The sequence below is a fragment of the Pipistrellus hanaki genome (assembly GCF_964339955.1).
Source record: "Pipistrellus hanaki genome assembly, chromosome: 10".
Classification (NCBI taxonomy): domain Eukaryota; kingdom Metazoa; phylum Chordata; class Mammalia; order Chiroptera; family Vespertilionidae; genus Pipistrellus; species Pipistrellus hanaki.
In genome coordinates, this window is record NC_140512.1 from 41930395 (window position 1) to 41947248 (window position 16854).

A 16854-nucleotide genomic window follows, 5' to 3' on the forward strand; every position below is an offset into this window, starting at 1 on the left:
CATCATTTTACTATCTTAACCTTTAAAGTTTTTCCTTTAAACATTGTTTTAGGAGATAATTCATAGAACTATTAGGGAGGAAATGCTTAAATATTTAGCTTACTTACCAAATAAACATAAGTAGAATGACCTTCCTTCATGCAAAAGAAGATTCTCTTAAAGATAAATAACAGCTTTTAAAGAGTGAAAACTTTTATTTTTAGGACCTAGGAGGCATTTTTCCCCTCATAACTTTGTCTCACCCCTACCCTCAATTTTGGCTGTCTCACAGGCACCTTTTGAGTTTTCTTCAACAATTTTAGGCTAATTTTTATATAATTGTACTTATTCCTTATATTATCTTTTCAAATGGTTGGATTGTAAGAATAGAAGTTGTGATCATGTGAATAAATAGTATATGTAGAGGGGTCAGGATTCTAGCTGTTTCTAGAACTTTTATAATTCTTAGACATACTTAGATCTCCCTCTGTCCTCAGATTGAGGGGTTAACATCTTGAAATCTTACATATGGTTGATCCAAAAAAAACCAAAGAGGGTTGAGGTTCATATGGGTTGAGGCACATATTTCAGAGCTCTGTGCTCCTTTCTTAAACCTCAAAACTTACACAGCTATTACTGTGAGAACAGTTGTCTAACATAGAACTGTTTTTTTTTTAAGTGAAAATAAAACTGTGAGGCGCAGCTACAGTGTTTGGACAGGTTCAATCAAGCCTTGGACTCAGTCCTCTTTCGTCCATGTGCAAGTCCCAGCCTGGAGGGCAGAGCCCTCCCAGCACAATTATTGCCAACAGCTGTAGTTTTAAGCTTGAACCTATAGTCAAAACACGTGCCTAAGTGATATAACCTTCACCTGTCCTTTGGATTGTCAATCTTTAACATCATTCTGACAAATACATAGATTTCCTTCCTTAGAGATCTTCAAGGCCTAAAAAAGTATTCTTTGTAGCACGACATGTGGTCCTGGATTATCTGAACTAATCAGCTGGGATTAAGGGCGCTCTACCAATCATAGTGTCTAAACAAAGGAGAGGTGCCACCTCTGGTTGATATGTTCCTGTCGGTATAGCCTCTTAGTCAATGGTGCCTTTGTGCAAAGGAAAAGACCCTTGCCTCTAGGGCCTGGGTATGTGAGCTGGCTGTCAGTGCTGACTGGCTTCTTGTCCATGTACTTCAGTTGTTCTGGCCTGGGATATGCATTAAAAATGCAGACCATTGGACCGAAACTGATTTGGCTCAGTGGATGGAGCGTTGGCTGTGGACTGTAAAGGTCCCAGGTTCGATTCCGGTCAAGGGCATGTACCTTGGTTGTGGGCACATCCCAGTGGGGAATGTGCAGAAGGCAGCTGATGGATGTTTCTCTCTCATCGATGTTTCTAGCTCTCTATTCCTCTCTCTTCCTCTCTGTGAAAAATCAATAAAATATATTTTTTAAAATGCAGACCATTGGGACCCTCCTGAGAGGTAGTGAATGACAATTTTGTACAACTAAAGTTGCAGAGCATATGACCTAGTGAGTGGAGAGACTATAGGAAGGAAAACTGTTCTTGTAACAGTGACTGGAAGTTTCATGAAAAAATAGAGCATTTACATTAAAGTATCAGAATTATGATCGGCTTTTTAAATTTTTTTATTGTTAAATTATATATATGTAATTTTTAAAAAGAAAACCTTTAGGGTTGGAATAGCAATTCCATAAACCCAAGCGTTGTAAAAGGCAGAGTAAATTTGAGATCCATTTCATATTTACATTATAAGACTATTACTTGGACTGTAGACAATCACTCCTTTCTAATTTAAGTCCATGGGATCCAGGATGCCATGTCTGCATGACTTCTGAGAATAACCACTGAGCTTCCTTGCCCTCACCCTTACAACTCTGCTGAGTGGTCTACATACTCAAGAGTCCCCCTCGGGTGAAGCAAGGCAAAAAGGGAGAAAATAAGAGACATCTGTAATACTATCGACAATAATATCTATTTTTAAAGGGTCTCCCTTAGGGTGGACTCCCAGTTATCCACCCGGGGATCTGCTTGTTAATACCCCTTAATTGTCTGACGTTCCTAGCAGTCTGATACCTGGGGTCACCCCGCAGATGGCTGGGGTCGGTTTTAGGGGAGGAACCAGACGTGACCCCATCCCTGTCTCCTCTCCATCCATTTCCACTTGACTGCATTTCCACCTCCGTCTTCGTCCCTCTCCAGCTCTTTCAGTTCGCCTTGGTCTCTGTCTGTCGCCCTTGAGCCCCCAAGAGAGTGCCAGGATCCGTCCAGACAGGCGTCGGCTACCCTGGGCAGCCAGGCTATGCCCCTCCGCAAGTACCCACACCTCGGGCGGCTCCTGCAGCTGGCGTTCGCTCCTCCCGGCAGCAGGGGGAGCTGTGAGGGCGAGCGGCGGCCGGCCGCAAGTCCCAGCGTGCACCGCGCCGGGGCTGGCCCGCTGGGCGGGGCGGAGTGCGAGGCGTCAGGCCGCGGGGCCGGGCGGAGCAGCGGAAGGCCATGGCCGAGCGGGCTCCGGTAAGAGCGGTCTCGGACAGGTGGGGCGCAGTGTGGCCCCGCTAGGTTTGGGGGCTCTTCCGTGGGCCGACAGACGCCTGAACGCAGCCGAGCGAGGACTGGCAGAGCCGGGAGCGGGCCGCGCGAGGCTGGGGCGCCCGGGCACCGGGGCGGACAAGGCAGAGCACGGAGGGGGCTCTGGGGCTGTGTAACGGTTCAACCAGCTTTAATTGCTAAATTCAGAACCGGCACTGTCATCAAAGATTATGGTTCCGCCTGGCTGCAGTGGTGTTTGGCAGGGGCTCACATGTCAGAATTCAGCCGCTGACGTTGAAGTTGGTGTTGAATGTAAGAAGGTAGGATGGTGAACATTGGGAAAAATAGAAGAGGATACAAAAACCTTAGAATACATATTATTTCATATTGTTTACGTCTCCAAGAGGAGGAGAATGAGACTGAATGAAAAGAACAAGATTGAAGAGTAGACCAAGAAGACTTGAGCTTCATCCGTCATATTCTGTTTTTATTAAAAGGAAATTTAAAGAAAAATGTTAAATTTGTTAGGTCAGTGGCAAATACAGGGATGCTTGTTACAGTCTGATTTTTTTTTTTTTTTTGATCTTGTAAACTGAAAGTTAAAGTAATGAACAATTAAGGCTTTTTGAGCCTTTTTGAAAAACATCTATTTAAAAGTGAGAAGTATGCCCAGCTGATGTAGCTCAGTTGTTGAGCATCTACATATGAACCAGGTCACAGTCTGGTTCATATGTAGATGCATATGAGCACATACCCAGTTGTGGCTCAGTCCCCAGTGTGAGGCATGTGGGAGGCAGACAATTAATGATTCTCTCTCATCACTGATGTTTCCCTTCCTCTCCCATCCTCTCTGAAATCAATAAGAATATATTTAAAAGTAAGGAAATTACTATAGAGAAGAGAATAAGTATATTTAACACAAATTAAAATATTCAGTGCTCCTATACTATATCATACACATTTCAAAAAATTATAGTGCCAGGTAAAATCATGCAATAAAAACCACAGCTTGCCAAAATCGGTTTGGCTCAGTGGATAGAGCGTCAACCTGCGGACTAAAGGGTCCCAGGTTCGATTCTGGTCAAGGGCATGTACATTGGTTGCGGCACATCTCCGGTGGGGGGTGTGCGGGAGGCACCTGGTCGATGTTTCTCATCGATGTTTCTGACTCTCTATCCCTCTTCCTTCCTCTCTGTGGAAAATCAATAAAATATATTAAAAAAACACACACACACACACAGCTTAATGGAGAAACGATGTTAAGCACACAACACTCAGAAAGTTTATCAGTGGTGACTCTGGCCAGGTGGCTTAGTTGACTGGAGTGTTAACCAATATTTCAGGGTTTTGGGTACTGTCCCCTGTCAGGGCACATGCGACAATCAACCAGTGGATGCCTGAATGGGTGGAGCAATGAATTGATGTTTCTCCCTTTCTCTCAAATCAATAACTTTTAAAAAATGGATTTCAGGAAATGAGAGGGAGAGAGAAATAATAACAATAAGAGAGACTCATTGATTGGCTGCCTCCTGCACATCCCACACTGGGAATCCAGCCTGCAACCCTGGGAATGTGCCCTGACCAGGAATCAATCCGAGACCTGGTTCATAGGTTGATGCTCAACCACTGCACCACACCAGCTGGCTCAAATCAGTAACATTAAAAAAAAAGTTTGTCAGTGAGATGTTAAAAAAGATAGAAACACTGGCCAGTAGCTCAGTTGGTTAGAACATCCTCCCTATGTGCCAAGGTTGTTGGTTGGATCTCTGGTCAGGCACATACACGAAGCAACCAATGAATGCATAAATAAATGAAAGAGCAAATCAATTTAGGGTTTTTCCCCCTTCTATTTTCTCTCTCTAAAACTTAAAGATTTTTTTTTTAAGGTGGACCTATGTAATACTTTAAACAATAAAGATTTTTTAAAAATGTTTAACCCTGGCTGGTGTGGCTCAGTTGATGGGCTTCAGCTTGTGTGCCAACTCCCAAGCAGTGGAAAAGATACATAAATTGTACACAAAAGATACAACCCTAACCCAGGGATGATTCAAGGGTCAACTATATATGCAAGGGCTGAAGGTTGGTATTTCAATCTAAGGAGAAAGATTATTGTATTTCATAGTGTTGTATGATTGGTTCTCCATATGTATGTAAATACATATACCAATCGCCTCTATAGGATTAAACTGTAAGTCTAAAATATTAGTAGAACCTCTGTATAAACTTACGATGTGGGAAACACTTCAAATGAAACAATATGGAAAAGACTCAGATTTTTAACTAAATGAAAGGCTTGAAATGTTTCACGCATATAATAAGTCAAGATACAATTGATATATTGGGAGAAAACATTTGTTAGTCAATGAAAGAATTAACCCTAATATAAGAAAGTTCATTCAAATTATAAGAGCCCACTAGAACGCTGAACAAAGGATATGAACAGTCATGCACAAAGATATGTGGATTGTCCCCCCAAAAATATGAAAAGGATGTTAAGTCTCATAGATTAATGCATATTAGAACAAAGAAATACAATTTTTTTTTTATTTATTTTTTTTTTTTTATCCATCACATTGGCAAAAACATATGTCTTAAGGACATCCTGTGCTGGCACAGGTGTAAAGAAATGTTTTATTAGCAAGGGTCAAAGTGCTGGATTCTTTTTGGAATGTGGAAGAGTTGTGGTTAACAACAGAACACTGGTTCTGTTCCCAAGAAAGAAGCTGCCAAACATTAAAAACCTGTGTTCGCTCCAAAAGTCTTTTGAATGGATGAGAAGGAGCTAGAGTCATTACGAAGCAATCATGATTGTACGTGTATTATGTATGTACTTTCAGGTGCCTCTGACTTTTGAGGATATTGCCATTTACTTCTCTGAGCAAGAATGGCAGGATCTAGAGGCCTGGCAGAAGGAGCTTTACAAGTGTGTGATGAGAACCAATTATGAGATTCTGGTTTCTCTAGGTAAGAAGTATTCAACTTTTTTTGTGGGTAAATCACGGAACTGGGTACTGTATGATGTTCCTATTGGCCCGGTAGCCAGATTTCTCAGAAAGTAACTCAGAAAACCACTTTTACCCCATATTCTTCTATCAATACCTGTCAGCATTGCTGATCCTTACTCAAGGGTAGACAACGTTACATGAGAATATTTGACACAGCATGGAATGTAAGGTGGTTAGGAGAGACTAAGTATATTTCAGGGCATTTAGTCACTGCATACTTTCAGGTTCCAGGATTTTCCACATAGGCACCTGCCTAGCTCAAATTCATAAAGTACCCAGATATTTTAACCTGGGTCTTCTGATCTGTCACTTTTTCCAGGGGTGTCCATATGCCTTGGACACGCCAATATTACTTTCTCTTGCAACAAGATTTGACAAGGCTGTCCACGGGCATGTTGAACAGCAGCTCTCTAGGATAATTTGGGTGTTCTTTTTAGTCTTGCTGCTTACTTGGTCTTTATATTTCTTTTTATTATCAAATACATTTATTAAAAATTCAGGTCTTTCAGAAAAGCATCAAATGATGTCGAAACCGGTTTGGCTCAGTGGTAGAGCGTCGGTCTGCAGACTGAAAGGTCCCAGGTTCGATTCTGGTCAGGGGCATGTACGTTGGTTGCGGGCACATCCCCGGTAGGGGGTGTGCAAGAGGCAGCTGGTTGATGTTTCTCTCTCATCGACGTTTCTAGCTCTCTATCTCTCTCCCTTCCTCTCTGTAAAAAATCAATAAAATATTTTTTTTTAAAAAGCATCAAATGATAAAATCACTTCATTTTCACTCCCTCAGTTAATTCTCTAAAGGCAAGCACTTTTTAAAAATATATATATATTTTGCTGAAGCCGGTTTGGCTCAGTGGAAGAGCGTCGGCCTGGGGACTGAAGGGTCCCGAGTTCGATTCTGGTCAAGGGCATGTACATTGGTTGTGGGCATATCCCCAGTGGGGGGTGTGCAGGAGGCAGCTGGTCGATGTTTCTCACTCATCGACGTTTCTAACTCTCTATCCCTCTCAATTCCTCTCTGTGTAAAATCAATAAAATACATATAAAAAAAATTATATATATATATATATAAATATATATATTTTATTGATTTTTTACAGAGAGGAAGAGAGAGGGATAGAGAGTCAGAAACATTGATGAGAGAGAATCATCAATCAGCTGCAACCAAGGTACATGCCCTTGACCGGAATCAAACTTGAGACCCTTGAGTCCACAGGCTGACGCTCTATTCACTGAGCCAAACCGGTCTGGCTAAAGGCAACCACTTTTAATCATTTCTTTTTTAAATTGATGTGAAAAAGAGAGATTGATTTGTTGTTCCATTTATTTATGCATACATTGGTTGATTCTTATATGTGCCCTGACCAGGAATTGAACCCACAACCTTCGTGTGTCAGGACAATGTTCTAACCAACTGAGCTACCTGGATAGGGCTAACCATTTCTATTTTAGTTCCTACTGTGGTTTTCTTCTATCTGTATAACTCAGGCTTACACCTCTTTTTTGATTTATCATGTTTAAGCAGCATTAATGAACTCATTATTATGAAAAAAAAAAGAGGCATTAGCCACTTATGCTGTCAATTTTCTGTCTCCTTTCATCACAGATTTTTTTTTAAGATATTATTTTGTTACAAAGGAAGGGAGAGGGATAGAGTGTTAGAAACATCAATGAGAGAAACATCGATCAGCTGCCTCCTGCACACCTCCTAATGGGGATGTGCCTGCAACTAAGGTACATGCCCTTGACCGGAATCAAACCTGGGACCTTTCAGACCGCAGGCCGACGCTCTATCCACTGAGCCAAACCGGTTTTGGAAAGAATCTTGTAACTTTTATTTCATTCATTTTATTCATCGCAGCCCACTCTATTCTAGCAGAACTCAGCCATGGTTTAGGTTGTTGTCAGCACTGTCACTGGAAATACTTCTGAGAGAATTTTTGCTGGAGCCACCTACCTTGAAATTTCCAGGGACAACAATTTCAGTTCTCATTTTTGTATACCTCCCAGGTACCCAGGGGTCTCCAGTTGTCCCACCATTTTCAGAGCATACTACTACCGTAGTGTATTTTATGAAATCCATGACAAAACACAGCATTGCTGGATATATGGGGACAAAGACAAAAGACAGCTCATCTCATGCTATGTGTGGGAAGTTTTGTTCTTCTTTGTGTAAATTATTTTTTGTTGTTGTTGTTAATCCTCATCCAAGGATATTTTTTCCATCAATTTTAAGAGAGAATGGAAGGGAGGAGAGAGACACATTGATTGGTTGCCTCCTGCATGTGCCCTGACTGGGCTGGGGATCAACCAGAGACCCTTTGGTGCGTGGGCCGACGCTCTAACCACTTAGCATCACCAGTTGGGCTATAATCTTATTTTTTGAAATCTCTTCTCCTACATTGTCCCGAGTAAATTTTAAGAAATTTAAAAATAAATTCAGTGTGCTTTCAATTTCACACTCAAGGAAACCAAACTCCCATTTGACTTCTCTGTACAGATGGTGGACTTCCCAAACCGGAGCTGATATCCCGGATTGAACAGGGGAGAGAGCTCTTCAGGAATTTAGGAGAACCACAGAAGTCAGGACACACAGTTTTCAACCCTGCTGATTTGCATTTCGATCCAGTTATTGAGGGACAGCCATTTTGGAGTAAGTATAAAGAAATCAGGGCCCTGTCCTTACGATGGTCACATTCAGGTTTCTTACTTCTAATGATCTGATCTTTTCCTGTTTGGCTGGGCTGAGGCCTGGCATCTGGGTTCTGGAGCCTGAGTCTGGATCTTGCCTTTTCTGAGTGACCTTGGGCAGGTTATTCAACCTCTCGGTATTTCATTTCCTAACTGTAACATGAATGTAATAAAAGTACATACATTATAGGGCTAAAGTGTTAAGATGATAGTTGGCACATAGGAAGAGCTCAGTGAGTGTAATCTATTCTGAGTAGGGTGGAGGGAAATTGCTTCCTCCCATCTAGAGACTGTAGTCTCTGGCTAAACCTTAGCTCTCCTCTTATTTCCTGTCCTGATGGAGAGTCTGGGACTTGTGGACTCCTCAGAGTCAGTGTTAGGTATGGAATGAGGAAGTCAAATATGGGCATCATTCCAAGAAATCTTGTCAGTAATTTGTTCAGCTTTTAGCTGCTGCTTTCTGGAGAATAAAAGTTTTTCTGCACAAATTATTTTTGCCACTTGCTTTTCTTTCAAGAAACATTTTTAAAAAGTTAGAAGGGAAAAGAGAAGAAGAAAGAAAAGACAAGAAGGTGCCGGGTGGGGCGGGGGGGGGGGGGGAGTTTTAGAAGGAATAGAAGGAAGTTAGAAAAGGGAGGAACAGACACAAGGCCTTGCTGGCCTGACTTAGGGGCAGCTTGTGGATCACACAGAGCCACACGTCAGTCAGGGCTGTCAGTGCCGGTTTCCTTCCTGACTCCAGGAATGTGCTCGTCAGAATGGGGCAAGTCTGATGTTCCTGCAGGCTTGGCCGTGGTGAATGCTGACAGGACGTGCAGTCCGCCAGGCTCACGCTGGGCACCCGGCACACATTAGCTCCTCTCATTCTCATAGCAGGCTCATTGTTCCCTGTTTCTACAGGAGAAGGATCTGAAGCCAAAGTAGCTTGACAAAAGTTGCAATGGACACATAGGAGTCAAACCCAGACATTCTGGATTCAGAGCTTAGGCCCTACATTGTGACCTGTGTTTTCCTCTTTTCAGTAAATTCTGAGTAAGTCTGTTCTGTTTACTTTGATCAGACTCACCAAACTCCTGGTCATGAAACAGAACCAAACTGAAATGTGGCCCGTGTACAGTTCCGTGGAAACTGGATTCCAGGCCACCAGAGGTCACTGTTGTGGTTCACTTTCCTAGTGACCTAGCCTTTGATCATGAATTCTGACTGAATTTTTGTTTTCAGTTTCAGGAAGCCAGCAAGCTGTGAATTCAAGAGAATCTGAATACCATTTTCAGGCCGATCCTCTTGAGGGCCAGGATTCCTCTGGATACTTACTGAGAATAAGTGGACATGTTTCCTTCAGGCCGGACCGAGGCATCCCCTTCGTGAAGCCAGACACACACGATCCACGGGCTCTCCTCCCAGCAGCCCGCCATTCCTGGGAACCCACCCGCAGAGAAAGAACCCCAAACCCCGGAACTCTGGGTCCCCCAGGCCTCCAGGAGGTGCCCTCCCGGGAGGGCACCCCACATCCTTGCCCTGTCTGTGGGGAAAGCTTTGGGAAGAAGAATCATGAGAAGCACCAGGGGAACCACTCGAAGGACCAGGCGCCTGGGGCCTGGAAGAAATTCAGTAAACAAGCTGACCTGCAGCAGCAGTGGAGCATTCCTCGGGGACAGAGGCACTTCCGGTGTCATGAATGTGGGAGGAGCTTCTGCCTAAAGCGGAATTTACTTAAACATCCGGCCACACACACAGGGAAGAGCCCACTGCAGTGCCCTGAAGGTAATGCATGCTTCCATCATCATAAGTGGACCCTTTTCAGCCACCACCTTCTGCAACAGGGGGAGGACCCTTCCCAGTGCCCCAGATGTGACACGAGCTTTCTCCCGAAGACCGGCATACAGGCTCACCAGGGCCAGCACAGCGGGCTGAGGCCAGTCGTCCCGAGAGAAGGCGGAAGGGCCTCCTGTGAGAAGGCCGGGCTCAGCAGTGTGCACTCGGGGCCAAGGCCAGGCCCAGGCCCAGGCCCAGGCCCGCCTCCTGAGGAGCCCTGCGGCTTGATGGGGGGTACGGAGCTGGTCCTCCAGCGCTGCCCTGCCAGAGAGAGGCCGTTCTATTGCACGGCATGTGACAAGTGCTTCTCCACCAGGGCCAAGCTCACCAGCCACGGCAGGGTGCACCAGGGGGAAAAGCCCTTCCCGTGCCTGGAGTGTGGCAAGAGCTTCCGCCTGAGCGGCCTGCTGAAGGCCCACCAGCGTGTGCACAGAGGAGAGAGACCCTTCTCCTGCAGGAAGTGCGGCAAGGGGTTCAGCAAACGGTGCAAACTCGCCGAGCACGCCCGCGTGCACAGCGGGGAGAAGCCTTTCTGGTGTGCCGAGTGCGGCCGGCACTTCCGCCAGAGGGGACAGCTGCTGAGGCACCAGCGGCTGCACACGGACGAGAAGCCCTTCCAGTGCCCCGAGTGTGAGCTGAGCTTCCGTCTGAAGAGCATGTTGAGAGCCCACCGGCTCCGACACGGCGGGGAGAGGCCGTTCTCCTGCGCTGAGTGCGGCCGCGGCTTCACCCACCAGTGCAAGCTCCGGGAGCACCTGCGCGTGCACAGCGGGGAGCGGCCCTTCCGGTGCCCCGAGTGCGGCAAGAGCTTCCGCCTGAAGGGCATCCTGAAGGCCCACCAGCGCACCCACAGCACCGAGCGGCCGTTCTCCTGCGCCGAGTGCGGCAAGGGCTTCGCCAGGCAGTCCAAGCTCGCCGAGCACCTGCGCGTGCACAGCGGGGAGCGGCCCTTCCCGTGCCCCGACTGCGGCCGCAGCTTCCGCCTCAAGGGGCAGCTGCTGAGCCACCGGCGCCTGCACACCGGGGAGAGGCCCTTCCAGTGCCCGCAGTGTGACAAGAGCTACCGTGTGAAGGCCGACATGAAGGCCCACCAGCTGCTGCACAGCGGGCGGATGCCGTTCTCCTGCGAGTGCGGCAAAGGCTTTGCCAAGCAGTCAAAACTCGTGGAGCACATCAGGACGCACACGGGGGAGAAGCCTTTCCGGTGTCCGCAATGCGACAAGAGTTTCCGCTTGAAGGCACAGCTGCTCAGCCACCAAGGCCTGCACACCGGGGAGAGACCTTTCCGCTGCCCCGAGTGTGACAAAACCTTCCGGGAAAAGGGACACGTGCTGAGGCACCAGCGCATCCATAGGCCAGAAAGGCCGTTTGCCTGTGGCCACTGTGGGAAGGGCTTCATTTATAAGTCCAAACTTGCCGAGCACACCCGAGTGCACACAAAATCCTGTCGTGCTCCGAGTGGGCCTGACATTCAGAAACGGCTCAGCCAGCTGTTTGCAATGATCGAGGCCGACTGGAGCTGAGACAGTGGCAGCCAGCCAGATAAGCAGTCATCCATCGGGTTCGTGGTGCCCGGGGATCCACGGCAACCGTAGCTGAACCCCCTGCTGCTCACGCTGGTGGACCTCCAGCAGGCCGCTCGGGGGGAAGCTCTTGTCACGCTCCAGGCACAGGTTTGAGGAACAAGGGCCCTTTTTGGAGCAAGAATGTAAGAATGTAATACAAGTTAGGAATATAAGAAACCACTAAGAATTTTCTTTCTTTTTTTTTTTTTTTTATAACACTCATAGGTATTGTACCCATTGAGTTTCTTCATCTTTTTTAAAAAATATATTTTATTGATTTTTTACAGAGAGGAAGGGAGAGGGATAGAGAGCTAGAAACATCAATGAGAGAAAAACACCGACCAGCTGCCTCCTGCACACCCCCCACTGGGGATGTGTCTGCAACCAATGTACATGGCCTTGACCGGAATCGAACCTGGGACCCTTGAGTCCACAGACCAATGCTCTATCCACTGAGCCAAACCTGTTTTGGCAAGAATTTTTTTTTTTTTTTTTTTTTTTAGTTTTGAAGATGTGCTTTAATTTTTCAAATCGGAAAAACAACAACAATTAGCTATGAAGAGAAGCACAGTTTTTAAGTAACCCCTGAAAGATTATTCTAAACTCTTCTTTTAAATTTACCAAAATTTCCATAAGGCTAAAGTGCCACTCAATATTAAGATACAGCAAAGTATCACAGACCTGTATTAAGTAACAGGTCTTAATGTAGTTTGGCTCTATTTTCTTCAAACAGTTCACTAGCCTCCTCAGAAGATTTTGTCAAGAGCATGCTCCCGCTGAGACACATCACTAAGCACATCACTTAGGTTTCTGCTTCTTGTAGCCACTTTAGGAAATTCTCCGGGTCCATGCGAGAGGCCTGCCCTGCCCCTCAGTTGATCCTCCAAGGAATTCTGCCTGTTCTGTCAGCAGTGCTTTGTTTGAGATTGATCCAGGATGTTTTCAGATATTCCGTGGCTTTCTTCACGTTCCTCGTGTCATCGCTACCGTATTCCTTCAGCAGCTTCTGAAGGATGTTATCGAACGCCATCACAATCCCGTCTCCAGGACCCGGTTCTTGAAGCAGTATTTGATTATCAGAAATGTGTTTGATTAGTGGATCCCTTCGGGCTTGTTGAAGAATATAGAGTCGAGCCTCATATTTTCTCATAAGTTCTTCAGTCTCTTCCTTGTGATAATCCCACTCAAGAATTTTCTTTCTTAAATCACCAATTATATTTTCTATGCATTGATGAAAAGGGACATTTGTTTTTCCTACCATCTTATGTAGCAATTTTCCCCAAAATGCTTAGCTCGCTTTGAAATTCCAGCTTGAATTTAGACAGGAAATCCATCTAGTACTGGCTGTTACATGTCAATTCCCCTTTTCTTTTTTCATAGTATGATCCTAAACTGGGTGTTTCAATCCAATGAGTTTTGTTGCAGACATTAGACTTGGTTAGATTGACTTGTTTGGAAACTGATAGTAATAAAACAAGTTTTCTGAATAGTTTGAGAGAGTGCTTAAGTTTCACAGCAGTTCCACAGTGATTGTGCATAGTTCCCCTAAGGAAAAGCTGCTAATTTCAGCAAGATTTGGCTAATCTGAGTTGAAGAAATATAAAACTGCGGGTGCTAAAATGTATGGCACTAGAATTTAGCTAAGAGATTGGGAAAGATGTCGATTCGGGAGTTCCAGAACAAAGATGCCATTTGAAGCTGAGAGAGTAAATGGGATTCCCAGTCACCCCATTTAGCAGATGACTAAGTTCCAAGCTGAGAAAAAATAATAGGCAGCAACAGCTTAGTGTGGGGAGTTTTCAAGCAAGTAACAGTAAACACAATACAAGTAGAAGTCCAGAAAAATACCACCTTTGGTACATTAAGTGAGGGTTCTATGCGCATGAAGAATGTTTACACTTCAGGGAAAGAGTTTTATTTCACACAAAGAATTCCTGGCTTTTAGAGGGTTCACATTTCATGTAACAGAATGGCTGACTTGTAATTCTGAAGGCTGATAGAAAATGAGATTGTCCGTAAACTGTAATAGATATTACTATGAAACAATGTCACAGATTATTTTCTGTGGAACACTAGCTCCAAAGAGACTCTTATATAAAAATAAAAAAAAGTGACATGGCCAATTAGTTTGAATAAAGTTGAACGAGTCCCTCACCCTTCTTCCCACACACACAAGGGGAAGACATATTGTGATCGTATTCTGAATATACTTGGCCTTGGGATCCCTTTTTTTTTTCTTTTTTTTTTCTTTTTTTCCTAAAACACTGTGATCAATGAATCTCCCACGGGACTCATTTTTAAAAACATTACTAAAGAATAGTCCTAGTTCCAACAAAATAACCCTTAGTCTGTTCAGAAGAGGGAGAATCCCAGGAAATAAGATCTGGGGTTTTAGAGAACAAAGAAAAAAGACCTTTAAGTCAGATTAAACTTGAATAGTTTTAGAGCACCCAATGTCTCCTTAAGTGATGGGACACTAACAAGGGTGATTGATAATATTAAGAGGTTGTGTCATTTAGGCAGGTTTCTGATCCCTCAGAGATGCACTGATGTCTGCTGTGTTCACAGCATTGCGAACCTCACAAAGCATAGAGATAGGCTCAGCATAGCTAAGAGGGGGAAAGGCCTGCTCGGGAGGAGCACTGCAGTGTGGGGACCTGGAGGAAGAGACTGTGACTGTGAACCACGTAGTGGTTTTGAAGGAAACTGCATGCCAGGGACTCTAGGCTGGTGTTCTCGCAGACTGTCATAAGTGAAGGATCTCAGAGATGGTAAGAGATCCACAGTGTTTGGATTTTGTTAGAAATGGCATGTTTTGGGGGAAGTTGAGAAAAATGCTAAGTCCCAACTAAACCCAAGTGCCCCAGGTTGCCCACACTGACAATGAAAAAGAAGCCAGAGCAATGTTTAAAGAATAGAGGGACTTCTGGGAAACAGGCGGCATAAGCACAGGTTCGTAAAACTCCCCTTCCTGTTCTGCCCCATTTCCTCAAAGGAAAATCAATGCTGAGATATGCTGGTGCAATCCCAGTCCTTCAAGAATAAGTAAGGATGTCTACAAGAACCCCATCACCTCTAGCCCAAAGAAGCCTATCTCCTACAAGCATGTCAAACTCAAAAGGCTAGCACAGGCCAAATAAATGAGGCAAGCGGGCCTGTGGGCCATGAGTTTGACATGCTTGTCCTTCAAAGTAATAAATCTGAAGAGCCCAAAAGTGAAGATCACATTAAAGGGATATAATGGGGGGGGGGGGGGGAAATCCCAATAAAATTATGGAGCCCGACCAGCATGGCTCAGTGGTTGAGTGTCAACCTATGAATTAGGTCATAGTTCAATTTTCAATCAGGGCACATGCCCAGGTTGTGGGCTTGATCATGTGCGATGTGCAGGAGGCAGCTGATCAATGATTCTCTCCCATCATTGATGTTTCTATTTCTCCTTCCTTTCTTCTCTGAAATCAATAAAAAGATATTTAAAAATTATGGAATGTGCTATATTATTATCTATTGATATTATAGAACACCCAACAGAATCAGCAAAAAATTATGGAATGTATTATATTATTGATTATTGATTTTATAGAACACCCAACAGAATCAGAAATAAGAAAAAAGACCCTGTTCACAAAGGCTGGTCATTGTCTCCATTCAAAATAGGAACTGCCCTGGCTGGTGTAGCTTAGTTGGTTTAATAGAATTGTAAGGTCACAGTTCTATTCCTGGTCAGGGCACATACTTAGGATGTAGGTTTGATCCCCAGGTGGAGTACAGAGAAGAGGCAATTGTTTCTCACATTGATGTTTTCTCTCTCAAAAACAAACAAACAAAACAAAACAAAAACACATATCCTTGGGTGAGGATTTAAAAAAAGAAGAAGAATCCCTAACTGGTTTGGCTCAGTGGACAGAGCGTCGGCCTGGAGTTTGATTCCGGTCCCAGGTTTGATTCCAGTCAAGGGCATGCACCTTGGTTGCGGACACATCCCCAGTAGGAGGTGTGCAGGAGGCAGCTGATCAATGTTTCTCTCCCATTGATGTTTCTGACTCTATCCCTTCCTCTCTGTAAAAAAAAAAAAAAAAAAATTAATAAAATATATTTTTAAAATTAAAAAAGAAGAAAATAGATCAGACCTAGTCAGGTGGGTCAATTGGTTGGAGCTCAGTTAGTTGGTGCGGCTTCCCATATTCCAAAAAGGTTTGGGTTCTATCCCGTCAGGGCACATGCAAGAATCAACCAAAGAATGTATAAATAAGTGGAACAACAAATCGATGTTTTTTTCTCTAAAGAATAAATGAGTTTTTAAAAATGTTTAAAGAAACAAAAAGATACACAGTGCTACCAGTCACAGGAGGCTGTTGGCTGTAGAAACACAAAAGAACTGAACGTTCCCAGGATGCCCTGCGTGTCCCCCAGTTGGCCGGTAGGGGCTGACAGGTGCAGGCTCAGCCCGGAGCACCACCGGGCACCAGGGCCTCCCACCCCAGAGCCCAGAGCCCAGAGCCGGGCAGGTATTGGAAAGCTCCGGCTGCAGGACTCTGCAGAACCATCAGGTGGGAGTGGTGACATGTGGGCCTGGAAGACAGGGGTAGCCCGCGCAGGAGCCCTGGCCCAGCCTTCAAACTGGAGCTCCCGCGCTGGGGCCCCGAGGGCAGTGCAGGGAAATCCATGCTCCCACCCAGACAGTTCCCATAAGCTTCTGGGAACTGTCTGGGGTGGGATCATGGATTTTTTACCTTTATCCATCCAGCGTGTGGCCTCCAGAAGGCGCTCTGTGAACACTCGTTGAATCAATCCATGGATTAATGAGAGTCCTACACCTCACTGCCGATTTTACAGTCAGCCCAGGGCTTTCAGAGTGTTCATGTTTTCCTGGAACTCAGCTTGTTGGCGAGGTACAGAATGGAAGAAAGAACAGAGGGCATTATGGCTGAGAAAAAAGGAGTCCCAGAGAGGGACATATGTAGTACCATACTAAATTGCGGTGATCAGGACAGTCACTTTAATAACAGTTCTTTAGAGTATGGTAACAATGGGTGCTACTCTTATTTTAGTTTTAAGTCTCTTAAAGAACCTCTGGGGCACAGGAACTCAGTTTCCTGATACTTTAGCCTGAATTGAAACAATGTTTCCCAAGAAACATGACAATTTCTTATTGTCTTTTTCACAAACACAAAAATAGATAGATAGATAGATAGATAGATAGATAGGTGATAGGTAGATAGATAGATAGATAGATAAATAGTATTCAGGGTA

General features: G+C 44.8%; 1 protein-coding gene across 3 annotated transcripts; it reads left to right on the plus strand.

Moving 5' to 3' along the window:
* The first annotated feature begins 2440 nt into the window (after window positions 1–2440).
* Window positions 2441–15084, plus strand: ZNF786 (zinc finger protein 786). 3 transcript variants are annotated; one of them, XM_084896503.1, is made up of 4 exons: window positions 2441–2513; window positions 5366–5492; window positions 8031–8183; window positions 9443–15084. In XM_084896503.1, exons 1-4 carry the CDS (start codon window positions 2496–2498, stop codon window positions 11557–11559), a joined length of 2415 nt encoding a protein of 804 aa, XP_084752629.1. In that variant the 5' UTR covers window positions 2441–2495; the 3' UTR covers window positions 11560–15084. The 3 variants fall into 3 exon arrangements, with proteins under 3 accessions (XP_084752629.1, XP_084752627.1, XP_084752628.1); XM_084896501.1 differs by lacking the exon at window positions 2441–2513 and adding an exon at window positions 2535–2848; XM_084896502.1 differs by lacking the exon at window positions 2441–2513 and adding an exon at window positions 2536–2848 and having other exon boundaries at window positions 9449–15084.
* The last annotated feature ends 1770 nt before the right edge of the window (window positions 15085–16854 follow it).